Source organism: Aedes aegypti, chromosome 1 (genome assembly GCF_002204515.2).
Source record: "Aedes aegypti strain LVP_AGWG chromosome 1, AaegL5.0 Primary Assembly, whole genome shotgun sequence".
In the NCBI taxonomy this organism is placed as follows: domain Eukaryota; kingdom Metazoa; phylum Arthropoda; class Insecta; order Diptera; family Culicidae; genus Aedes; species Aedes aegypti.
The window spans coordinates 3,129,866-3,156,449 of NC_035107.1; the positions used below are offsets into that span (position 1 = coordinate 3,129,866).

Below are 26,584 nucleotides of genomic sequence, written 5' to 3' on the forward strand. Positions count from 1 at the left end.
AGCTCCAACAAACAATCCTATTCAGATGACAGAACAAGTCGACTATCGGATCCTGTCAACCCTTTTTTCCCGCCGCCGAGACACTCCTGCATATGGTGGATTCAACTCCCGGACCTGCCATATGAAGCGCTCTGCCTTGTTTGTGGAATGATAACATTCGTTATCAAATTCCATTCGCCAATAGTAGCTACTCCGTTCCAGCATTACCAAAGCCGGTAAAGTTCTGCTTACAGTGGAACATCAATGGCTTCTTCAGCAGGCTAGGCGACCTTGAGATCCTGATAAGCAACGACCCACTGCTCTACCCACTGAGATCAACCGGATCACAATCGAATAGCTCAACCGCTTCCTCGGTGGCAAATACGTTTGGACTCTGAAGCGAATCGGCAATATCCGCCGCTCTGTCGCTCTCGGAGTGCTAAAATCGATTCCGTTCGCCATTCTCAACATCGATTCTGAACTACCAGTAGTCGGAGTTAAGCTCCAGGAAAGTATTCCAATATCTGTAGCTTGCGTCTACCTACCTATATGCGAATATAGGTACTTGATCCACGCTGGGAGGTAAAAAAATGCATTCAACTCCCGGAACCAAGAATGGTCATCGGTCACCTCAACGCACAGCATCCTGCCTGGGATTGCTTTCGTATAGACGCTAGAGGCAATAGTTTGCTTGACTTCTTCGAAGACAATGATATCGCTATTCTTTATTCAACGGCAATCGACGTTTCAGCCGTTCCCCGTTGGGAGCCCAGTCAACATTTTGGTTGGTATAACTTTTGTTATACATCATTCTATATGAATCAATTCAATCGTATAGAATGCACGAAAAGGCTATATACCTACCAAAGTGGAGGCTACATGCGTACTTGGCACGACTTTTTCGGACTTTCTGCGATCAGGTATACGATGCCACAAAATTTGGATGAAAATAAAAAAAATGTTTCCAGCGAGTCTCGAACGCGGGACCTCTGGATCAGGAATCAGGCACCTGACCACTGTACCACCAAGGGTAACATAACATTATCTTTTTTATTTGACAATATTAATATATGTTTCATGTACAGCGACACATACTTTGTTGTTCTTTGAGGCCCATCGTCAGCATATGCCAAATTTGGATGGCAATTTTTGCTAAGTTATTGCGATTTCATACGATGCTTTCTGGATTGATATATGATCTGTCAGTTTATATGACATAACGCAATTCTATGTTGCACTATTTACGACATGTTTTGTTGTCAACACAGATTGTCGTTTATGAATCGTATTGGGGATTTATATACAACTTGTATTGACATTGATAACGCTTAATATGTCATCTTGTGTGATTCTGATTTTGGACGCATGAATATGTGATTTTGGATGGACATTCTTATACGATACATGATTCACTGGGAGTCCAGCGGTATGCTAATGCTGCCTCTTACGGAAGCGATCACCATCCTATACAAATCTCGGTAGCCGCTGAGTCTCCCATCACAACTAGACGATCCCACTAGTTGTATGACCAGGCAGACTGGGCCGCTTACAATAACAACATAAAGGTTTCCGCACTCAAATCCGAGTTCTCCACCGTCCTCACCTAAGCGGCAAATGTTCCAATCCCGAAAACAAGCAATAAGCCTGGCCGGAAGGCATTCCGTTGGTGGTCTCCAGATATAAAAAAGCTAGCAAAGCCCGCAGAAAAGCGCTTCATGTCGTCAAAAGAATGGAGCTTGATCATCCTTAAGGGGGCAGGATCCGTCATTGATTTTGGAATTTTCAAAAGCAGTTTTTTCGTTCAAAATCAAGAAAATTAACAGGAAAATGTGTTCACTGTATTCTATTCCCCAACCGAAACACAGTGAACACATTTTCATCGAATAATTTTTAGTTTTGAACAAAAAAACTGCTTTTGAAGTTTCGATGATTAACGCTACACAAACAACAGCCGATCTTTGATGCCCTTAGTGGCAAACGAATCGCCGCTCCACCCACACTCATTATCGATGGAAACCTTACTACGGAACCAACGGCTGTAACGAATGGTCTTGGCAAATACTTCGCCAATTTTTCTGCCTTTAAGGTGAAGATGAATCGAAGCCATATCTCAAATTTTCAAGAGCACAAATCTGGAGAACCAACCACTAGTTTGAGCTGAAAACTTAATCGATTGGTCACCACCAGAATGTGACCGATCGATTAAGTTTTCAGCTTAAACGGATGTTTGGTTCTTTAGATTTGTGCTCTTGAAAATTTAAGGTTTGGCTTCGATTCATCTTCACTTTAACAGCTACGATCCGGAGCGACCGATGACATAGTCAACTTCAATGTACCTGAGAGCAACATCCAACTTTCCATCAACCAAGCAGGTAGGAGAACTGCAATACGCTCTAAACTATCCCGAAACCCGCAAATCAAATGCGAGAATCAGCAAGCTACCGACCAATTTCCCTCACTTGCTGCCTTTCGACGGACTTGGACGCCTTTCGTCCTAGAAAAGCTGGTCAGCTGAGGCCTTTCCAGTCATATTCTGCATTTTATCCGAAATTTTCTGACAAACCGTTGCTTCAGGTTAGTCATAGGAGACACAAAGTCTGCATCCTTTAAGAAGAATACTGGTGTTCCGCAAGGATATCGGTAATCCTGTTCTTGGTTATGATGGACGGCGTTTTCTAAGATCTCCCTACCGTAGTCCAAATATTTGTATACGCGAACGATATACTAATAGTAGTGTCTGGACGGACAATCGCAGCTACACGCAGAAAAGACCAAGCAGCCGTCTTTCGAGTAGGCAAATGGGCTGACTCCGTTGATTTTTCTATGGTGGCTTCAAAGAGCATTCGGTGCCACATATGCTCATCCAGGCATGGCATAGGGTCAGTGGATCGTCATCAATAACCAAGCTATCCCTGTTCGTGAGACAGCAAAAGCAAAAGGTCTTCGATCGTGGCCTTACCTTCAAGCCCCACTGTGAAGCAGTCAGGGCCAACTGTCGTAGCCGCCTCAACTTACTAAAATTATTACCACTGCGTACGAATAGTCTTGGATCTCCTCTCGTCCACTTCGGCCGACGCAGCTTGCTTCGGGGCTGGCTTCCTTCCCTTCCGTTACGTGATTACTTTTACGCGTTGTACGAAAGCGATCGCTTTTGCGGAGAGGACCGCTGGAAACGGCATAACCCTGTTACATTTTTTTTTGTTGATTGTTGAATGTTAGTCCATTTGCGTTAAATCACTAAACAATGTTAAGGCTAAGTAGCCCGTCATTCGTTTTGGCAACAATGATGACTTTTCAGCTTGCATTTCAAAGTGATAAAACTCAGTTTTGATAGTTTATATTGACTTGAAAAAGTATCACTGTACGCGCTAACATGCATAAAGTATGCTGATACTTTTTCAGCTGTGTCAGTACAAAACCAACTGATTTTCTTTAATTCGAAATCGTGAGATGAATTAGCAGCAATCATCAACGACGCGTACAAATTTCAATGACGGCCTACTTCGCCTTAAAAGGCCCTAAGCCAATTGAGTGGAACCTTACAAAGGTATAACAATTGAATACTCGGAGAAAGCACATTGTTTGTGACGTGTTCAAATAGCCCGAAAGAAGGCGAATTCAATATAAGGGTGCCCTGTAAGAGATGGAATCCTAGATAAAAAACAGCTATGAGAACAGAATTTGTACCACTGTCGACGAAAAGCAAAAAAAAAGCTTATTAAATAAAAACACTTGTATTTACCAGAGATTTTTTTGGAGGCTTGCATTACAATAGTGGCCAAGTCTCTAGAAAGAATCATGCTAGCAGTCATGGGATAGCTTGACTTTTCAACATCTTCAAACAAAACCTGCATCTTAGTTAGCTCAGATTACAATTCAGAGATGACAGATTCCATTTCCGTTTTATCGACTTTCTAGGCATAGTACCGTAATCTGGGGGCAAATTGATCACTAGGGTAAATTTGATCAGGTCGGTACCAAAAAGCATTTCCTTTCAAGGATGCTTTTTACTTCGTTGCCATCACAGACATTCAATGTTTTCTACTTTATAGATGTCTAATGATGGTTTTAAACTATTTTTTTTTATTCAGGTCAGTTTTGCATAGAAATATTTACAGTTTTCGAAGGTGTTAGCAATACTGTTGGAAACGTCGGTACTAAACAATCCACTGGTGCTAAGCCTGCATGCAAACTTTGAGTGTTAAAAATGTTGTGTAAGCTTCAGTGTGAACTGCTGAACTCATTTCTGAAATCGTACAGCATTACAAGAATAGTTTTTTTGCTTGTAAAAACCGTTTATTGTTGAATAACGTGCTTATTTCAAGGGAAATTGCATAAATTTAGGCGTATTATGCAGATTTACAAAGTTTAATTTTCCAATAAAATGATGATATATATGAGTTGTACAAATTTAGACATCAGTTCAGGAGATCCAAATTTAGTAGATAGGGAAATTTTACATTCTAAAATATGCATTATTATATAGTAATCAATTTCGCCCCAATGTGTCATTTTCAATTTTTTATATTAAAACTAATTTTATGAAATGTTTAATTTTATTTCATAAAAAATCGATCACATAAACTGATAGAGATTAATGAAGTACTGATTTTACCGAAATATTTTTTTAAATTTTTGAATTCCAAAGGAAACTATGACAAAAAGTTGTGGAAAAGTGATCAATTTGCCCCTGGATTTCAGTAATTACAAATACATACGCATGCGTTTGTAAGCAATAGAAATCTTATCAATTAATAACTTTAGACATGCTTATAAGAACACTGCATTAAAGCTACAGTCGAAGCTCGTTATTACGTCTCTTGAAGTATATTTCAGTGTTATAATCATTCTCTACAACGACTTTTCTCTATTACGACGGTCCCTTGCGATGTCGTTATAACAAGCTTCGACTGTATATGTTATATATCTGTGGGGTCAAGAAAAAAAGAGAATCACACTCCCTCAACCAAACAAACACACTCTCCCCAAAAAGGAACCAACCGTCCCATGCAACTCACCTCTTGGTAGGGTTCGCCTTCTGGTACGGATTCTGCAGTATCCGCGGTTGGCATTCCATCACCTTGAGCAGCAAACTGTCCAGGTAGTCCTCCAGCTCCTTCACCTTCTGCTTCTGGTAGCTGACCTCGTTCTCCAGATTGTGGGCAATCTTCATCATGTCCTCGCGCGTCTTGCCCTCGTACTTGGCGAGAATCTCCGGCGACACCTCCGTGACCAGTTTGCTCTGTCGCGCCGTCAGGAACGCCATTGGCAAATCGCCCGTTCCGTTGCTGCCGTTCTCGCCCCCGATTATGATCCGCTCATTCACGTGGTGCTTTGTACCATTCAGTTGCTTCCTGCTGCCGGAAAGGTTCTCCATCGATTCCGCTCGGTGGTCCTTGATGAAGTGTTTCAGCTTTTTCGTGAACGAACTGCTATCTTGTTTCTCCAACTTCGGGGAAGGTTGGTTGATCGATTTGCGACTGTTGCTCATGCTGTTACTGGTTATGGGAGCGTTGTTGATAATCAACTTATCACTAACCTTGCTGATGTCCTGTGATCCGACCCGGGGGAGAGGTTTCGGTTTATCGTATCCTTCCGAGTCTTCCTTACTGGACTTATCAGTGAGCATTGGAGAAGTCGGAGCAGTTACTGACGTTGGTACCGGAGGTGGTGCCTCTTGAGGTGCTTTCTTCTGATGTTGGTCTTCATCTTCCTCCTGTTGCACGGAGAGCATTACGCGTGAACTTTCCCAAGATCTTCTTTTCAGTGAATCTGTGCTACCGATGTCTAAGTGTTTACCGTAAAGCTTCTGTTCCCATTCGTCGACCTTGGCTGGAGGGGCTGCTTCGGGGTCATTTTCCGACAGTAACCTCGGCGGTTTCGACGGAGGCAATGTAACCGATTTATGCTTCCTCGTCTCGTCTGGCGTTGAAGCGCTTGATTGTGTTGTGGATTTTGGCAACATGTGTCCTGCACCGCTTTGGGCGCGAATGTTCAACGAGCTTCCCGAGCTTTTATGTGAGAGATTGTCAAATACAAATTCATCTTCGTCTTCGCTGATCACACCGGGATCCGCGTCTCCGAAGGTTTGACGTGATTGTCTGGACTGTAATCCACTGGGAGTACCGATACTTGAATAGCTGCCCGTAAAAGACCCATCATCAGCTGCCGGGTCGATATCCTTATTTTTCTTTTTCCCAATCCCACTTATGTGAACCTTTGAACCCAAGGATTTGGCAAACTTCTTAAGACTCTTCCGCTTCTCAATAGCACCAATACTAAGCAAGGAACCTCCAACGTTGGACGCCAGATTGCTGATGGAACTCTTGTTCTTCTCTTTTTTGCTAAGATCCGTCAACGAGCCAGCCTTGACGGTGAAAGCTATCCGAACTTCCAGCTCCCCGCGTTCCTTCTTCTTCTCCTTGCCCGGTTTACTCTGCAGCTTGAACCATCGGGAGCGTGGCCGTTCGTACACGTCCATCTCGTTGAGGGGAAGCACAACCTGCCCCAGGAACTCATCGATTCCCAACGTGTTGTGGTGGAGGGCTGTGAGAACCAGCTCCGCCCGATTGCCTTGCGATGGGATTTGCCTGAAACGGTTGAGGTAGATGTTTAGAATTCAGAAAATTAAAAAAATAGGTATGTCCGCCTCCCTGGGCTTGGGAGTATATTTTCAAGGGAACGATAATTTTAGACATTTGATCGCTGTATTTTGTAGTGTTGATTAGAAATTCAATGTTTTTCAAGTTTTTATTATAATAGTCATGTATTTAACTTCTGATTTAATGATTGTGGTCAAACTTCTGCATAATACAGCGATTATTCTTCGAAGTTTTCTATACTCCGGGTAAATATAATTTCAAGCTGGTGTGTAGATTAAAAACTGAAGGTGAATTATGAGCACAATTAGATCCTTGAACGTGCAATGTGGAGTAGTATATGGGAATGCCATAGACGGTTTGTAATCTTCTATGACATTCCCATATACTACTAAGTTTTTCGAGACCCAATAGGGCGCGTGCACCGGGTTGCGGATGAGAGCAAAGGAAGATCAGTAGCATCCACTTAAATGATAAGACAAAATGCAGTTCTATGACGAGGTGACGTAATCTCAAGTAACGATGGTTTGTGTATTTAACCTTCATCCAGCAGACATACTTTTCACAACTACACTTTTTAATATTAAATTTTCACAAGCCAAAAACACACTAAACGTATATCTCAAGACCTAGATTAGCTAGAAGGTTGGTGACTTCGGCAGAGTTGTTCAGCAGATCAAGAGTTATCTGGCAATACCAAAACTAGTTGAGAATTTCTCCGCTAGGTGGCGCTAGTTACAAATTATCTTCAATCTTCTATATCTTAAGATCCTGAAGGCTGGTGGCTTCCGCAAAGTTGTTCAGCAGATCAAGAGCTACCTGGCAATAGCAAAACTGGTTGAGTATTGTAATACTATAAAAGACCTCACTCACTGGGAATTTTGGCCTTGATATTAGTTTTCATTTAATAAATAGAATAAGATTATTGATGCATGGATAGCAGCTTCACTGCAGTAATAAGTTGAATACCATCAATTTCCTATATTTGACAAAGTTTGGAAGACAACCAATGAGTTTGTATTTTTGAGGAGTTGAGCTTTGACTTCGATTCTTTTTTACATTAATTTAACATCAAAGTCCTTAAACGACAATTTTTTTAAATATTGGTTTATTTTCATTATTGAAAATGCTATTGAACATTAAATTACTTAGTTCGTAGGATCTAAAATAATAAATAGAATTGTTTGACCTACCAATTCATTACATTCTGCAGCAATATTAGCATTATTGTGTGAAGTCCATTCCATTCATTTATGGTGTTGGGTATTACACCATCCTATTTTCCCTCTCCCATATTGTCTGTGTGGCCAGCATAGACTATTCAGGCATTACCCCTCCTATCATTGGATTGACTTGCTTTGCATATACATATACACCCGATTCTGTTTTTGCACGGGGGATGCGTACCGTGCAAAAAAAGTTTTCAGTTCAAAATTTCAAAAACCGTGCAAAAAAAGTAACACCGTTTCTCGACGTTTCATGCAAAAATAAGGTTTTGGTGGAAAAAAATTGTGTGGAAACTTTTTTTGCACGGCCGTGTAAAAAAAATCCGTGCAAAAACAGAATCGGGTGTACATGGATATACATAGGCTTTGGATTGACTTGCGCTCTTATTGCCTCACTAAATGCTGCAAAATGAAAATATCTTAAGTTCGCCTAATCGGCTTGAAGTAAAGATCATAACCTCCTTAGCTCATGTCGATCAGTAACGCCTTTACGTGCCTTTTTGAAGCTGTATGGTTAGTACTACGGTTGAAAAAGTATAAGAGAGTAAGAAGGCACTAAGACCCATCTATTTGTCGTATGTAGAAAGCTATTACGAATCAGTGGAGTTGCGGATCTCCTACTTAATATTCCTGGAATAAGATACCAAAATGTGTCATACGATAAAACTTAGAAAAAATACTTCAGACATTATAAGTAGAAGCAATAATTAAATACACTACGGTGCTCCCCTGACCGTTTTTATCAGAAAAAAATCTCCATCTCCATCAAATCACCAGTCGTATTCTATAGCTAAGCTGCATGTGTAGGCAAAATAAAAAAAAAACGTAGGGCTCGTTTTGTAGCTACGCCCTTTTGATTGTATAAGTCCACAAAATCCAAGGAAATCTGAGATATTTAGACGGATTTTTATTGGCCGTTATTATCAGAATAAATTAACCACCAACATTTGGTTCAAAGTAGATGTTTTTAGTTATTTGTTACCTCTGGGCAGAGTTTTAAATTAGCAGATCGTCGAAATTTTAAGTTACGCCCTTTTCGAAGTGTAATTATTAAAATCACTAAATTTAAAAAGATTGATTAGGTATTTTAATACCGGTAAGCATGTTCAAATGTTTTCAATGTCACATGGCATGTAAATGTAATGTCAAAGTCTTTCACAATTGACTGATTTTTCATAGGCTCAAGCGATACAAGGCATTACGGAGCCAATTTTGTATTGTTATTATTGGTCATAAAATATTGTTATAACCTAGCTAGCTAACGGCTGTTCTGGATAATTTTGTACTGCCCCAGAACTTAAACCTCAATTGCTGAGTAATGCACTATTGGCCAAACTATGGCACTCTAGATCACTATCAATACTTTTGTGATCATTAGTAGCATACAAAACAACAATTAGATTTTTCACAAATCTATAATTGTACCTGTGTCTTGCCCTTCCTTTTCGATCTCACAAACACGTAAGAATCCTGGATAAATACAATAGTGAAAGAATTGTATCAATCAATCAACCCATTGTCAAGCCAACTCGTAAAGAGTAAGCCTCAATGCTTGAAATACGTTTGAGAAAAGTAAGAAATATTCGGTAATGTTTGGATTCATTGTTTTTAAAATCATAACACTTGCAGAGCTTAATTTTACATGTCTTCCTTGTCCCGAATTTTTAATTACCTTGCATGACATTGCTCCGTGATAATTGAATTCGAAGTAATGCCATTCCAGGATCTGGAACTCGGGGTTGTAGTCTTCAGGTTCATGGTATTCGGGGTAATAGAATTCAGAGGGGTGCAGTTTTAAATAGAACTAACTTCCAGTTTTTGATACCGGAAAATCATATTTTTTCTGTAGCCGTGTTGGTTACCTACTAATCTATCTACCATAACATTTGATTGGGTTTGAATTCTACACAAGCTGATGATTTATCTGTGAACTTTCTTTTTTTTTCGATCGCAAACTGTGCCTGTGAAGTTAACCCTCTAATACCCAACCCCGCCTTTAGACGGGGTACACTTTGGAATTTTATGTATTTTTTCGTAGCTCGGAAATCAAAATGATTTTATTTTTGGCTTAAACCTTGACTCACAACACGCATATAAGAAACGTTTTTTATGACTTTTGAAACTTTTTTTGTATTTTTGAAAATTGTTTGAAAAATTGTATTCTTATACTAGTGGTCCCGGCAAACTTCGTCTTGCCATCAAGTAGGCTGTTGAAAAACGTGATGAATCGTCCCATACAATATGACAGTTCCTTTCACGCTCGTTTTTCCGACTTTCCCGGTGAATATCCTGGGATTTTTATACTCACAAACACGTCGGAACACTTGACGAACAAAACGGAAATATAATCATTTAAATCAGTTGACCCGTTCGGAAGCCATTTCGTGACATACAAACACCATTCCATTTCAGAAAGTGCATTTCTGGTCTGCTGAAAATTGCCGGTGTGAGCGCTTAAGTTAACCCCCTAAAATGGTAGTTTTTACCGCACATTTTTTTTTCGTGTGCATTCTGACGTGGCAGGCACCATTGTCGCCTAAAAGTAGAAGATCACCAGCACTTATACACTGAGGGTGTCTGTTAGCCCCAAGCAGTCATCTGATTGGTTCCTTGTGTAAGTGCAGCTGATCTGGCGATACTGGAGTAGCAACCACGGGCGGCCAATCAAGCTCAAGCTCAAGCTCAATATAAAAAATCGTACCTTTTATATGTTTCCACGATCAACCTATCACAAAAGAAAAGCTTGGTGGTATTAAAATAATTTCAAGCCTGATTTTCTGTTAATTGCACGGAAAATAAAAATATTTCCAGAAAAATATTAAAAATTTAATATTTTTAAAAGTACCGTAAAAATTTAAATTTTTATTGTTGCCAAAAATCAGTAACTAGAAGAGGCTTCAAGAAAAAATGAAAAAGGGTAGGGATGTTTAAAAATAAAAAATATAAAAAATTAAAAACCAAAATTCATAGTTTTGCGAATAAAAATAAATCATTGCCCGAAGCGTGTTTAGAACGATTTTAGATACCTAAAATGGTATTTAGATCGAAAATAAAAATTTGGGTATTAGAGGGTTAAGACTCACCGCTACTATAATTATTGGTTGACCATAAAGACGTTTCGCATAATGGATGTTTTGCTAAAGCAGTTCCATAAAACAACAAGCATATAAAGAAGGCATATAACAGGCTTTTGAAAGAAGGCTTATAATTTTCATTATGCCAAACGTCCGTACGCGAAATGTCCCATCAATGAATTTCGGGTACTAATCCAAAAAGAAAGCCGATGAAGAAAAATCGTTCACAGCAGATACGCCTGTATGATACTAAACGCAAAATTTGTACTACACAGTTCGAACGAAACGTGTGAATTTCTGAGACATATAATGCACATAATTGGAGCGTGGTATATAATGGATATTTACATGATATGTCATGTAAACTTCATTTATATGTCATGTAATTCAGCAGGATTCTGTGTGATTACATGACATATAACCCAAATTTACATGATTCCAGACTTGAATTTACATGACGTCATGTTTACATCGCATGAATGAAGTTTACATGACGTGTAATCTTCATTATTTTTAACTGTGTATAATTCGGTTGAGTTATGAGGTTTGTTTAGTTGCTAGAGACAGTGTTGCATTTGAACGCGTTCAGTTTGCGTTACAGTTCAAATTTTTGAACGAGGGATCAAGTAGGCTTGAACATTGATCAGTTCAAAAATTTGAACCCAAAGGAGCTGAAAAAATGAACGCGAAGGAAACATTGTTTTCAGCATAGTGTTTCCGCATTTCGGTACAAATCTTTTGGTAATTTTGCTATTCAGTTTTTTTTTAATTATACCTGCTGACGTTTTGCCTTCCAGTTATTTCGATTTTAAGTTTACGGCCTTTTGGGATAGGATTTGACCCAGAAACTCCAACTCACCATGGAACACAACATTTTTTGAACAAATGTACACGTTGGGGACTAGCAAATCATATAAAAGTTATACCATAAATGTAGAATATTGAGAGATACTATCTCTGATTGTTAAAATTTACAAATGGTAAAATTTATTTCCAATGTAGCATTACAAAATTTTATCAGAGTATGGTATTGTAACGACAAGACCCATCACTATGGCGACACTGCCACCGAACAACAGATCCACTTTTCATCTGTACACGATTGACGGTTGATGACTAGCAGAATCACTGTAGAGATACAAAAGAGAAGTGTATCAGCAAGAATATCGTGCACAATTGAAGTGAGCAAAATTATTTGATAACGTAAAGTGAATTTGATAACCTAAATAGAATTCAATAATTATATATCTACTATTTACAGTTCTTAAACCTATCTTACGGTAAAACTTAAACCTAGCTTACATTATTCAAACAAATTGTTTCCATATAAACGAAGTGAGTACGATGAACTACATGCAAACTTGTTTAGAAGCTAAGATATTGTATTTACAGAAATCAACTGAAATTAGTCTGTAGTCGTTAGATACGACCCTTCCAAATTTCAAACAGTACACCAAATATGTAAGCCTTCTTGAGTTATATGCAATCCCTATGACTAAATACAATTTATTTTTAGCTTAAAGCGCACATACCACAACCTCGTGTTTGCTATTGAGACTTGGTGAATCTAACTCCACAAAATCTTTAAGATATTTGGTGTACTGTTTGAAATTAGGAAGGGTCGTATCTAACGTCACCGGATTTAATTGCAAGAGATGCCAACGACCCGACTCCGCAGACGAACAGATGGTCGCATGCGATATATGCCAAGAGTGGGAGCATTTCAACTGCGCTGGCGTCGACGGAAGCATAAAGGATCACCCGTATGTATGCTGTATGTGCAAGCCTAAGAAAACCGGTACTAAAGCCAAAGAGTCGTTGAAACCGCCGGAGAAGAATGACAAGAAGTCGTCGAGGACATCGTCGAAAAAGGCAGGCACGAAAGCAAACCCAGCGCCTTCCAGCGCGAGTTCCGCTACTCGGATGGCCATGCTGGAAGCGCAAATGAAACTTATTGCGGAGCAGGAATTACAGCAGAAGCAGGATCTAGAGGCGGAAGAGGAATTGAAGAAGCGTGAAATGGAAGCGGCCCAACGGCATCTAGAGGAGAAAAGGAAGCTTTACGAGAGGAGAAAGAGATCTTAGAGAAGCGTAAAGTCACAGACAAACAGACGTAACACTTAGAACAAATCTCGGTCAAAATCATAGTCACGAGGACATGTGCGCCCAATGCTAAAATTATTATATTTGGCCGACGGGCCAACAGATGGCGGTAGTGTGCAAACGTCAAACGCGAACAAAAACAATGCGAGCGCTGCGGGTGGCGGATTGGCCACCTACCATATTTTTGAATCGACCGTTAAAAAGGTGGTCGATGGACAATGATGAGAGTGTGACGTCTGTTTGTCTGTGGTAAAGTTATGAGGCAGCAATCGATGGAAAAGAAGAACGAACTTTTAAAGCAGATGTCCGAATGCAGCAGCAAGTCCGGTTCGAACGTAGATTCGATCGAGAAAGTGACATCGTGGCTGGCCAAACAAGAGGACCTTCCACCACACTCCGAGGCACACGTTCAGCCAAGTATGCCGTTCCCCACGCTGACACAAACAGCTGCCAGCACATCAATGCAACAACCAAATGCAATTAGGGAAAGTGTACCAGTTATGGCCATAGTGGTTCCCTATTTGGCCATATGCAAAATTTGGATAACTTTTACATTTTTAATCTTTTTGAATATTTAAACATCAAGATTTATCCTTTATTTTACTGCTAAAACACAAAAGATTTTTCAAAATGTGAAGGCATTCAAGATATCACGTATGGCGAAATAGGGAACCACTATGGCCATAACTGGTACACCTACCCTAGTTCGTCAGTTCCCGGTCAGATGTCCGTTTTTGCAACTGTGCCGAACTGTTCCATGCCGCCGGCGAGATTTCCCACCTTTCCGCCAGCAGTTCAATCCAACGTTCCCATGCTTCACACGCCGCCTATTACGGCCCATTCGTCGCAGTCTCCGCTGATACCCGTTTCAACAGCTACCGTACATGTGTCTCAGCCGGTACGAAGCGTTTTTCCACCTCTCGTTCAACCAACCGCATTGATGTCGGCGCTGAATCAGCAACCCTATCCGTCGATGATCGCTCCAACAGGCAACGAAATCGGTCAATCGCATCCTTATTCGCAAGCACCCGCATCGTCCGCAGTCCCAGCAGTACTGGACACTAACCAGTTAGCAGCGAGGCAAGTCCTAGGGAAAGATTTGCCCAAATTAAGTGGTCGTCCGGAGGACTGGCCACTCTTTATCACGATTTTCGAGCAGTCAACGTTAGCGTGCGGATATTCCGACGTAGAAAATCTTATCCGCCTCAAGAAATGTCTTGAAGGCAATGCGCTGGAATCCGTACGTAGCAAGCTTCTTCTTCCCTCCAGTGTGCCACACGTTGTTCAAACTTTGCGCACTCTGTACGGTAGACCCGAGCTGCTGATCCGGTCCTTACTGGAAAAAAATCACCAAGTTCCGACTCCACGGTACGATCGACTGGAAACGGTAATAGAATTCGGTATAGCAGTGCAGCCGTTGGTGGATCACCTTGTTGCCGCAGGCCAGAATGTGCATCTCTCAAACCCTGCTCTCATGCAGGAGTTGGTAGAAAAATTACCGGGCACGATGAGAATGGAGTGGGCAGTGTATAAGTCTCGTCTTCCGGTAGCTACTCTACAATCCTTTGGGGATTTTATGTCTGGAATGGTGACTACAGCCAGCCAAGTTTCATACGAACTTCCTTCTCTCGACCGTTCCGGTAAAAACGACCGATCAAGAGCTAGAAACAAAGGAGTCATACAAACTCATTCCACTGGACTCGTAGCCGCTTCAACACCAACTACCTCCGTCATCAAGATCGGAAAACCAGCTAAACCGTGTGCTTGTTGCAACCGAGAAGGGCATAGACTGGTGGAATGCAATCGATTCAAGTCTCTGAGCACAGACGAACGATGGAAACTGGTGGAGCAGAGAAGCCTCTGCCGCACTTGCCTTAACAGCCACGGTAAATGGCCATGTCAGTCATGGAAAGGTTGTGAAGCCGAAGGTTGCCGTCACAAACATCACACGCTTCTCCATGGTGCGATTGCGAATTCACAATCTGGAATGTCTGCTAGCCATCTGTCAGCTGGGCAATTCTGTATGTTCCGGATAGTCCCAGTGGTGTTGCACGGGAAGGGCCAAAAGCTTTTGATCTTCGCCTTCATCGACGAAGGCTCGTCAGAAACCCTCATCGAAGACGCAGTGGCCAAACAGGTAGGTGCACATGGACCAACCGAACCATTAACGTTGCATTGGACGGGGAACGTCTCTCGAGAGGAATCTAATTCGCAGCGAGTACAGTTGAAAATTGCTGCGAAGAATAGCGAGTCTATTCTCGACCTTCATCATATACGCACAGTAAGCTGTCTTGTTCTACCGTCACAGACGCTGCGTTACGGAGGCATGGTTCGACGTTTTCCACATCTAGGCGGCCTTCCTATTGAGGATTATACAAATGTTCAACCCAAGCTGCTCATTGGGTTGAACAATCTTAGTTTATGTGTACCGAGAAAACTACGAGAAGTGTGGTCCCCACGACCCGGTCGCCGTTAAGTGCCATCTCGGTTGGAGCATATACGGCGGAGTTTCTGCCAGTGCGATTCGAAGTGTGGCTGTGAACTTTCACGCTGCTGCTCCATCAGATCCGGATAAATTGCTGAATGAACAGCTGCGCGATCATTTTTCCATCGAGAACAACATATCTGCTAGCATGGAAGTAGATTCGGAGGAAGACAAACGTGCTAAAGCGCTCTTAGAGTCCACCACCCGACGAATTGGCCAGCGATTTGAAACAGGCTTGCTCTGGAAAACAGATGCGATAGATTTTCCAGACAGTTACGCCATGGCGCTACGCCGCCTGCTTTCGCTAGAACGCAAGCTTCGCCAGGACCCAGAGCTTGGTGAGAGGGTAGTACAGCAGATACGCGACTACGAACAGAAGGGATATGCGAGTAAAGTTACAGAACAGGAATTGGCGTCCAGCGATACCAAGCGAACCTGGTATCTTCCTGTAGGGGTCGTTGTCAACCCCAAAAAACCCAACAAGCTTCGGTTAGTATGGGATGCAGCGGCGAAAGTCGGCGATGTGTCCTTCAACTCTAAATAATCTCCTCAAAGGATCCGATCTGTTGACACCGCTGCTGGCCGTGCTCTCTCGCTTTCGGCAGTATCCAGTGGCAGTCACGGGTGATATAAAAGAGATGTTCCACCAGATCAGGATACGGAAGGAAGATCAGCAATCCCAACGCTTCCTTTGGAGGGAAAATCCAACTGAAATGCCACAGATCTACGTTATGGAAGTTGCCACGTTTGGTTCAACGTGCTCTCCAGCTTCGGCGCAGTTCGTTAAGAACCTCAATGCTAAAGAATACGCGAACCAGTATCCTCGGGCCGCGGCGGCTATCCATGATAACCACTACGTGGATGATTACTTGGACAGTTTTCAAACAATTGAAGAAGCTGTCCAGGTTGTTGAGGAAGTTAAGTTCGTCCACTCGATGGGCGGTTTTGAACTTCGCAACATGCTTTCCAATTCTGTCGAAGTACTGCGAAGGATTGAACAGCGCCCAGGAGAAAGTTCCAAAGACCTGTTGGTAACACGCGGCGAATCTACGGAGTCTGTACTTGGAATGCGATGGATACCGACGGAAGATGTGTTCACCTACACGTTTGCCCCTCGCGCTGATCTACAAGCGGTCCTAGAAGAGAATCACGTACCGACAAAGCGGGAGGTCCTGAAAGTGGTGATGAGCTTGTTCGATCCGCTTGGCTGCATCTCGTTTTTCTTGGTCCATGGAAAGGTGCTCATCCAAGATACTTGGATTTCTAAGATTGGCTGGGACGACCCAATTGGTGATAGCAGTTTGGAACGATGGAAACAATGGACTGGGCTCTTTGGTCAGCTACCTTCGCTGAGAATTCCTCGGTGCTATTTTCGTGAACCCTTCCCAAGAAACTTCGATCAACTACAGCTACGCCAGCGAATCTGCGTTTTCTAGTGTAGCATACTTTCGGCTTCCAGTAGGGGAGCAGATCCAGGTAGCGATGGTGGCTTCCAAGACTAAAGTAGCCCCTATCAACACCATTTCCATTCCGAGGCTGGAACTGAAAGCTGCTGTTCTCGGAACTCGTGTTCTGGAATCTATAAGAGCACATCACACTATTCCAATTGCAGAATCTTTCTTGTGGAGCGATTCCAAGACAGTACTTGCTTGGATCCAATCGGAACATCGTCGTTACCACAAGTTCGTGGCGGTTCGCGTGGGGGAGATACTGCTTTCTACCGACGTAAACAGCTGGAGATGGGTACCGTCTAAAATTAATCCGGAAGACGAAGCCACCAAATGGAAAAATGGACCCAATCTGAACTCGGACAGTTCGTGGTTTCGTGGTCCTAGTTTCCTGCAGCGAGATGAAAATTCCTGGCCGAAACTACTACAGAGCTTGGCCACCACCCAAGAAGAATTACGTTCTGTCCATCTGCATCGGGTTTCGTTTTCAGTCGTGGATGCTTCACGATTCAGCAAGTGGAACAGGATGCTAAGGACGACTGCATTCGTGTTGCGATACGTCGACAACTTAAAACGCCGGATAGAACGTCGTCAACCAATCAGTGGAATACTCCACCAAGAAGAATTGGCGAAGGCAGAACGTTTCTTTTTGAAAACTGCACAGGCTGAGGCATTTCCTGAGGAGATCGCCGCACTCAAGACAACCCAAGGTGCGCCGGAAGCACGGCACTGCGCTGTTTCGAAATCAAGCTGTATCTACAAGCGTTGGCCCTTTCTAGACGAGGAAGGAGTTCTACGAACGCGAGGAAGAATAGGCGCGGCCCCCTTTGTTCAGTATGAGGCAAAATACCCTGCGATTCTGCCCGAGAAACACCCGATTACGGCTTTGCTAGTCGAATCGTTCCATTGTCGATTCCGCCATGCGAACAGAGAAACTATCACCAATGAAATGAGACAACGTTTCGACATCCCAAGGCTCCGAGTTTTGGTAAGTCGGGTAATGCGAGATTGTACCTGGTGCCGTGTAACGAAAGCAGTTCCCATTCAACCGGTAATGGGACCAATGCCGGAGGCTCGCCTGAGATCCTTTGTACGACCATTCACACATGTGGGTCTAGATTACTTTGGTCCGGTCTTCGTTAAGGTCGGTAGGAGTCAGGCAAAGCGGTGGGTGGCACTTTTCACCTGCCTTACCATCAGGGCAGTTCACCTTGAGGTTGTCCATAGCCTCAGCACCGTATCGTGTATCATGGCTATTCGATGATTTGTTTCTCGACGGGGCACCCCGGCAGAATTCTACACCGATAACGGTACCTGTTTTCAGGGCGCAAGCAAGGAACTGGCTCGGGAAATCCAATCCCGTAATGAAGCAATCGCACTTACGTTTACCAGCGCCCACACAAAGTGGCATTTTATCCCACCTTCGGCACCCCACATGGGCGGGGCGTGGGAACGCCTTGTGCGATCAGTAAAGGCAGCAATTGGAACCATATTAGATGCACCTCGTCGTCCGGATGACGAAACTTTAGAGACAATTCTCTTTGAGGCGGAAGCCATGGTTAACTGTAGGCCATTGACCTACATGCCTCTGGAGTCAGCCGACGAAGAATCACTAACTCCAAACCATTTCCTCCTCGGAAGCTCTAATGGAGTAAAAATTTCGCCGACGGAACCAGTACCGGAACATGCAACGTTGAGGAATAGTTGGAAACTTGCCCAACATATCACCGATCAATTCTGGCGCAGGTGGATCAAGGAGTTCCTACCCGTGATTGCAAGAAGATCTAAATGGTACGAGGAAGCAAGGGACCTACAAGTTGGTGACTTAGTTCTGGCCGTAAATGGCAACTCGAGAAACCAGTGGATTCGTGGTCGTGTCATCCAAGTCTTTCCTGGAAGAGATGGCAGAGTTCGACAAGCTCTAGTGAGGACAGCTACAGGAGTATTCAGGAGAGCAGCAGTGAAACTAGCGGTTCTTGACGTTGAGGAAAAGTGTAAACCAGACGACGAACTAGTGGAGACCCCAGACCCTCGCCATGGTTTACAGGTGGGGGTATGTAACGACAAGACCCATCACTATGGCGACACTGCCACCGAACAACAGATCCACTTTTCATCTGTACACGATTGACGGTTGATGACTAGCAGAATCACTGTAGAGATACAAAAGAGAAGTGTATCAGCAAGAATATCGTGCACAATTGAAGTGAGCAAAATTATTTGATAACGTAAAGTGAATTTGATAACCTAAATAGAATTCAATAATTATATATCTACTATTTACAGTTCTTAAACCTATCTTACGGTAAAACTTAAACCTAGCTTACATTATTCAAACAAATTGTTTCCATATAAACGAAGTGAGTACGATGAACTACATGCAAACTTGTTTAGAAGCTAAGATATTGTATTTACAGAAATCAACTGAAATTAGTCTGTAGTCGTTAGATACGACCCTTCCAAATTTCAAACAGTACACCAAATATGTAAGCCTTCTTGAGTTATATGCAATCCCTATGACTAAATACAATTTATTTTTAGCTTAAAGCGCACATACCACAACCTCGTGTTTGCTATTGAGACTTGGTGAATCTAACCCCACAGGTATAATTACTTTTATAGCACATCATGTTGCAACAAGTTTTAACATATCTTTTTACAAAATTGCTATAGTTCGAACGAAATGTTAGCTTCGTTTATCATTACAGCAAAATTATATAATATCTTGCCTAATTTATGATCTCGTCCTGAAAACTATTGGTAGCCAAGTGTGTAGCTTGTTGTTACTGAGCAAACGAATGAATTAGCACGTTATTTAACAATGCTACGATGAAGAGAAGATCGTCCCCATCTCCCAGTGGTGATAGTTTTTATCTGGGTCCATTCATATGCTTAAAAATACGAGCTACACACTCGGATACCGATGGCTTTTAGGGCGAGATCATAAGTTATGCTAGTTATATTGTTACTATAAGTGTACCAATATCCTAAATGATAGGGGCGTCCCAAATCCCGGCGAATACTTGTTTTTAGCGAAGTATGCATTTCAACAGAAAAGTAATCGCCTATCTCGACGCGTGGGAAATTTCTTGCAAGACATGCTCAAGAAAAGCATTTTTCTTCATTTTTCATTTTTCTCAGTACGCAGTTGAAAAGAAATGTCAATTCAAATGAAGCTCACTGTAGGAAATTTCTTGACCATTTCTTGGGCAGAAATTTTTACTTTTCTTGAGCGAAACAGCATACCGAGCTTAACCGTACAAAACCCCTTTTATGTCAGTCACTAAAAAAAAAATGCTTACATATTGAAAAACATTTACACAAAAATGAGTTGAATATATGAAGTTTTTACTCATATCGATTTTTACTCAAAGTTATGATTGCTACAAAATATGTTACAATTTTGAGATGATGTAGTACAAAATATTTGTTTCCGCATCATTATGCATCTCATTTACCACAACCGCTCTACCAAAAAATGACCGTAACTAAATAACATATATAACTAAGCAACGGTTCAAGCTGCAAACTTGATCGGTGGGTCACCATCAGCGTTTGACCAATAGATTAAGTTTTCAGTTCAGACTACTCTCTGATTCTCTAGATGTATGCTATTGAAAATTTGTGTTTGGCTTCAATGCATTAAAATGTTGACAGTTTTAGCTAGTCACTACATTACTTACAGCTCACACTCCTCGTGCCATTCGACGGCTTCCGGTGCCTTATCCTTGACCGACGTCTGGTACTTCTCCTTGCCGAGTGCGATGATGACGAAACAGTTGTTGGTTCCATGTTTTCCTTTTATCAGCAGGCCTTTCGCTCGTTGGACTGCCATGGCGACGGAAGAAGTTTTCAAAACGACGGAAACATGAAAGTAAAAAAAGAAGAAACAAAACGAAGCGTAAGTATATCATAATGCTCTGCGAATCTGCATTCATTGTGTTACGAAATCATCGGTAGCGGGGCAGATGCGATCGCATTAGTTTGGGAAAAATCGCGAATCAAGCTGTATTGCTCATATGCTCTTTGCTGCTTCTTTTGGCGTAATTGAAATATGTGAGTCATTAAAGAGTTATTAAACGAACGAAGAAAAAAATCCTCCGTTTTCTTCTGTGTGAGACCCCAAACTGTTTCTCCACAACAAAACACCTCGCCTTCAGCCATAATCATCCCCATCAGATGTTGGGAAGTATCGAACGAAACTGAAAGTGGGCATATCGCAAATCTTTGCGTTCGGCAGTGTACCGGTTCGCCGCCTGCTGTTCGGCTTTGTGATCGAACCGGTAGTGCAATCAGATTGCTTTGGATGGGATTCCCTAACTTCGACCTAACTGAACACCAGGAGAACGGTTCATGCTGATCGTAGCACGCGGTGCTTTTCTTCCGCTTCGTACGCGAGCAATGGGTCAGTCAATCGTCGAACATTCTCTAACTACCTAATAGGTTTAATTAAATTAACAACGCGCTTCTAATTGGCGGCGGTCTGCGGATCTAAAACAGTGTCGGAGCAGCGGATAGTAGTCAACGTGACGTACAGCCTCTACTCTAATTGTTGACCTCTCCTGCTATAAATTGATTTCTATTTGGAGAAGCAAAAATTAGTGCAGAAAAAATGGTGAATATTTATAAGTAACTAGTAGTCCCGGCAAACTTCGTCTTGCCATCAAGTAGGCTGTTGGAAAACGTCAAGAAATCCCCCATACAAAATGATACCGTAGTCTTCTCCCGTTTTCCACATTATTCCGGAGACTTTCCTGAACTTTTTCTTCGCACGAACACGTCGCATCCCTTGTGGAGGGCAATAGTGAAAAACTTGCGTCAATCCGTTGACCCGTTCTTGAGCCATTTCGTGACATACAAACACCACTCCATTTTTATTTATATAGATTTGTACTACAGACAACTCAACTATGTTTTTCACTCCTGTGGGGCAAGAAGGGATATTCCTTAAATTATATTTTTTTTAACTATCGATGGTTTCCCATTGATACGTATTGTAACTCCATTCTCAATTTGAAGATATAAATGGATTACCCATTTTATTTTACTTGAAATGGAAGCAACACATATGAGATACGACTACTTTACAAGATTCTGTCTGAATCAGTACGCTCAAAAAATAGCAAACCACCCACTCGAATACCAAAAGCTTTGACCCCTTATCATAAATTGCACGATATTCTTCTTATTATTATTATATCTTCATTTCAGCTTGAAATCGTGGGCGTTTTGCTTTTATCTGTAAACTTTCCACTTGTCGACAATGCGATGAATCAGTATGAAAGCCGTTTCATAGGTATTTGCACAAAAATCGCAGATATCACTCTTTCCTTATCGCGGAATCACGTTAATTAAAGTCTTATCCTGATGTACAATTGCATCGGGTATAAGTTTCTAGCTTTGTTAAGTTTGAATGTGATTCTCTACCAATGTTTTTGTCTTCCGAATCTCAATATAAGGGTCAACAATTAGTTCACAAATAATGAGTGAATCATTAACCTAATGGATCACTCAAGGGAACTCCACATTCAAACAACGCAATGGCGCTTCCGTGTTAGGAATTTGCCGTCGTGACAGTATTTCTGTTTGGCAAACACACAACCCTATGATGGCACTATCTATGCTTTTCAAAGTGACCGCTTTGGCCATTTTAATGATGAATTTATGCGCGATATTTTTGTTCAAAACCTAAACCCAGGAGATCTTATTATCAAAATTGAATTGAATACCAAAGCAACTCAGTAGGCGGCGCAGTGAATTAAAGACGCTAATAAATCATCACCCTCAAGTTTGAAACAATTGTTTTTTCAAGGCCTCCTGTGTTGCATTTTTTCTTCGTTTTCTCACTCATTCGTCCAACATCTCCAATGAGGAGAAATTTAATCATGACGAAAAGGCCGGTCCAACTATATGACAGGTGCTGAGGCGTACTTGAAAAATGAAAAAAAAAAAATGTCGAGAAAAAATTGAGCCATGTTGTCGAAACATCGTCGTCCGACGTCGCCGCATCCAATGCCACAGGAAACTGGGTACGAGAAGTGAACGAACCAAAGTACGAGACACAAAATTATCGAGAGTAAGTTTGGATTGGTAAAATGAGACAATTTGGTGTTGGTTTTATCAAACTTAGTAATTATAAATGTACTTTCCCATCAAACGAACCTCGAATAGAAAGTCCCACAACTGCTGGTCCAGATCACACTTATTTTGCTTAAAGAAAACGCTATTCAAAATGCTTATTTACACGTTTAATTTTGTGTGTAAACCGATTTAAGCGTGCAAACTAACCGTGTACCGAAGAAATAGAACCACATCCGTGGATTGAATCAAAAATAATGCGGTAACGGCTTTTGGTGTGACGAGCATCATCCCAGTGACCAGTCGTTGAGTAAAAGTGAAGCCAATTTGCAAGTCCAACATCGAAATCAGTGTAGAGGACAATTAAAGTCGTAAACACTACTTTCAGGAGAAAGCAGTTTAGCTCACTGTTATTCGACCAATGGTTTTTGCTACTCTTTTACGGAAGCTTATGATTAAGTCAATTTCCCACAATCGTTGACGGAAGCAAAATTATCACAACGCAGATCGTTTTCTGAGACGGATAGGGAGTGTTAAAGCGTTTGGATAGTTATAAAGCAAGATCAAGTTTCATATTGCGTAAGAGCATGACATTGGATATCTTGCGCGAGGAGATTCGCATGGCTCATCAATCGGTCAAAGTAGGCTGTGGTGTGCTTGCCTGCAGACCTTCGACATTTATATAAAGTACTAATCCTCTGATCTTTCCACCAATTTGCTTCATTTCATAGCCTCCTATGGCGGTCATCGAATGCCCGAACAGTTTTAGTACCGCAATTTTTGGCGTATTGCGCACTCACGGCAAACTTGGATCGAACCGCCCCCAATGGTTGTCCACAATCACCGCACGCTGCGGGACCACGTAATAAATACAGTTGAAGTGAAAGTGTTTATTAGTTGGTTGGCGTTGTTGTGGATTCCGTTCCGTTTGCATCCGCAACAAACAAGTGGGAAAAATTGGAGAACGGAGAGATTGACTGTGAGGAGGTAAATTTGGTTCCGAAAAAAGAGCGCACCTGGTTGGCATAGCCGCTGTCGCTTTTTATGACGAAGCATCTGCACTTATGTATGACGGAACCCACGCTTTTACTGCGGTGCTGTTCGAAGTATTGAGGCGCGGGATTTAAGATCGGTTGTGCTTGTTTTGGAAACGATTACGTTGTGATGCTTTTTTGTACCGGCACAGCCAGGTTTCGATTGATCACTTTCTTACAATATTGCACAATGAGTCAGGACCGGAAGTTAGTAAAATAAATCTAGATCCAGAGGGTATTATCCGTAAATTGAGAGAGATATCCCCTAAAACATCAGCTAGGTGACAACCTGCTATGACCAAAGGGTAATGAAGTAAAAATTTTCCCATTTCGAGTGGGACAAAAGTTTTTTTTTAGGATTTCTAGCTCAAATAAAAACAAGTGTTATAAATGGCATGGTGGTTTGACTGCTATTCAAGTAATAGACTTACACTCCAAAACACTTAACTCCGCTCAAACGTCAAATAATGAACACGTGCGCAGCGATTTTCAGTGCTTCCCATAGCAATTTTCGAGAACTTTCTCAGTGTTGCCACATTGCCACATTATCGAACAGCATCCATAAAACAAATTTGATGTTGTGTTTAGAATAACTGATAAATCGCAAGTTGAAAACCTTGCAACAATATTGCCCCTTTTGATTGTCATGACATTTTTCTTTTGATTGTACAGTTGACTTATAGAATCAGTGGCGCGAGAAGTGGGTAGGACAGGTAGGACGTGTACTACGCACAAAAATACCTAGGTATGACAGTCAAAAGCTTGTCCTACCCACGATTTTACAAACAAAACGAGATCAGCAGAAAGCTTTAAAATTAAATTAAACTATTTATCATCTGTTCAATATACATACAAACTCGATGAGCCTTGATTACACAGTGCGCGCAATGCACGAACGTTCGCTCAAAAAGTTCGTTCAATATTCGCGCGAACTGTTCGAGGTTCTGTATGAACGAACTGTTCGCCCATATATTACACGATTCGAACCAACAAGTCTTTGGTTCCATATCTGATGGTCGTAGCAACCAATGTGTGGTTTACTTATTGATCGTCAAAATGTCACTGCTGATGTTGCTGTTATTAAGGGGTCTATTTTATAAGTCGAATCGATCAAAATGACTCGACTGGAGTCACTGTCGACCGAAAAAATCGCTCGACTCAGCTCTGTCACTCGAGTTTTTCGACAGTTGTCACTCTATGTGACTGGATTACTATGGGAGTCGACGGGTGACATCTGAAATATGAATGCTTGCTTTGATCGACAAGGAATACAGACGAGTCACATGAATCTGCTCGCTTTATAAAATAGACCCCTAAAGTATATTATTATAAACGATTTCCATCAACTAAACTTTCTATATTTTCAGATATGAATTGAAAATATTTCTCAAGAATATATAAGTCATCTTTCCAGGAGTATTTTCGAGGAATTCTCCCATCATAAGATGAATACAAATCCTTCCAAAGATCCATGCAAGAATGTACTGGATTGTTTTTAGGAATCACCCAATAGAAATTTCAAGGATAAGACTTCATCGGAAACTCAAGAACTTCACGATTCATAGAAATTCCTTGAGGACATCGTCAATGTTGCAACATATCCTCCCATTACTGTATACAGATTGCTTACTCAATTTTATCAGCGTTTCCAGGTTTTACTGGGGAATTTACATATTTATGACAATCTTTCAGGAATTCAGGAATCGTTTCTTCAGAAATTACTCATTAAACATTTTTCGTATATTTTTTAATTTTTCTAGCTTTTACTTAAAGATTTTGTTCTACGATTATTTTAATACCTTTATCAGGCTTCTGTTCAAAAATGTAATTTGTATTTGGAATAGAGAATCAATATTGCTGATATAGATTTTTTTATGATATTATGAAGAAAACTTCCTTGAAGCACTTCTTCATAAGTTTGAAAAAGTATTTGTTCTGATTCAAAAATAATACTCTATAAATTTTTCAATATATATTTACCCGAAAAAAAACTACAATTTTTTCGTGGAAACCTATGGGGAATTCTTCGTTTCATTAGTACTTCCAGGAATTCTTTCACCACTTTCTCAACAAATAATTCTATACAATCTTTGAAGATTTTTAAACAGTTTCTCGAGATTACTCAATCAATGTTTCCTGGCACATATAAGATGAATTTTTCCAATCCCAATAGTTATTAGATGTTTTTTTGCTTTAAATTCCTAGATGAATAAATCAGAGTTGGAGAAAGTATTCACTAGAAGTCTTTTAGGAAGGACTCATAATACATTTCTGGAGTTATCCTTCTAGATTTTGTTTGTGAAAATACAAAGAAAAAATCTGTTAGAACTCCTGAAACTCGTAGATGAATACTATAAGAAATTAAAAGAAAATGTCCTGGTGGGATTCGTAGTGAATTACCTGAAAACTACCAGCAATCATCAAGATTGTTTTTATATTTTATTTTCCTTGATTGTTTTTAATTTTGAGTTAAATCTAATGAAATCTGAGAAAAATATGCTGAATGGCTTCTTGCAGTTATACCGGAAAAAAATCCATAGGAAATTTTAAAAAATTTC

The 26,584-nt window shown here is 41.2% G+C and overlaps 1 protein-coding gene across 2 annotated transcripts in view; it reads right to left on the bottom strand.

Annotated features, from left to right (window-relative positions):
* The window catches only part of LOC5566229 (rab11 family-interacting protein 5), an 83,028-nt gene that overhangs the window by 10,696 nt on the left and 45,748 nt on the right, over positions 1-26,584 (bottom strand). For both annotated transcript variants that reach the window (XM_021838784.1, XM_021838783.1), the window contains exons 2-3: positions 20,598-20,742; positions 4,998-6,569 (exon numbers count right to left, since the gene is read on the bottom strand). In XM_021838784.1, the coding sequence (XP_021694476.1) occupies positions 4,998-6,569; positions 20,598-20,742 (1,717 nt within the window). The remainder of the gene's footprint in view (positions 1-4,997; positions 6,570-20,597; positions 20,743-26,584) is intronic.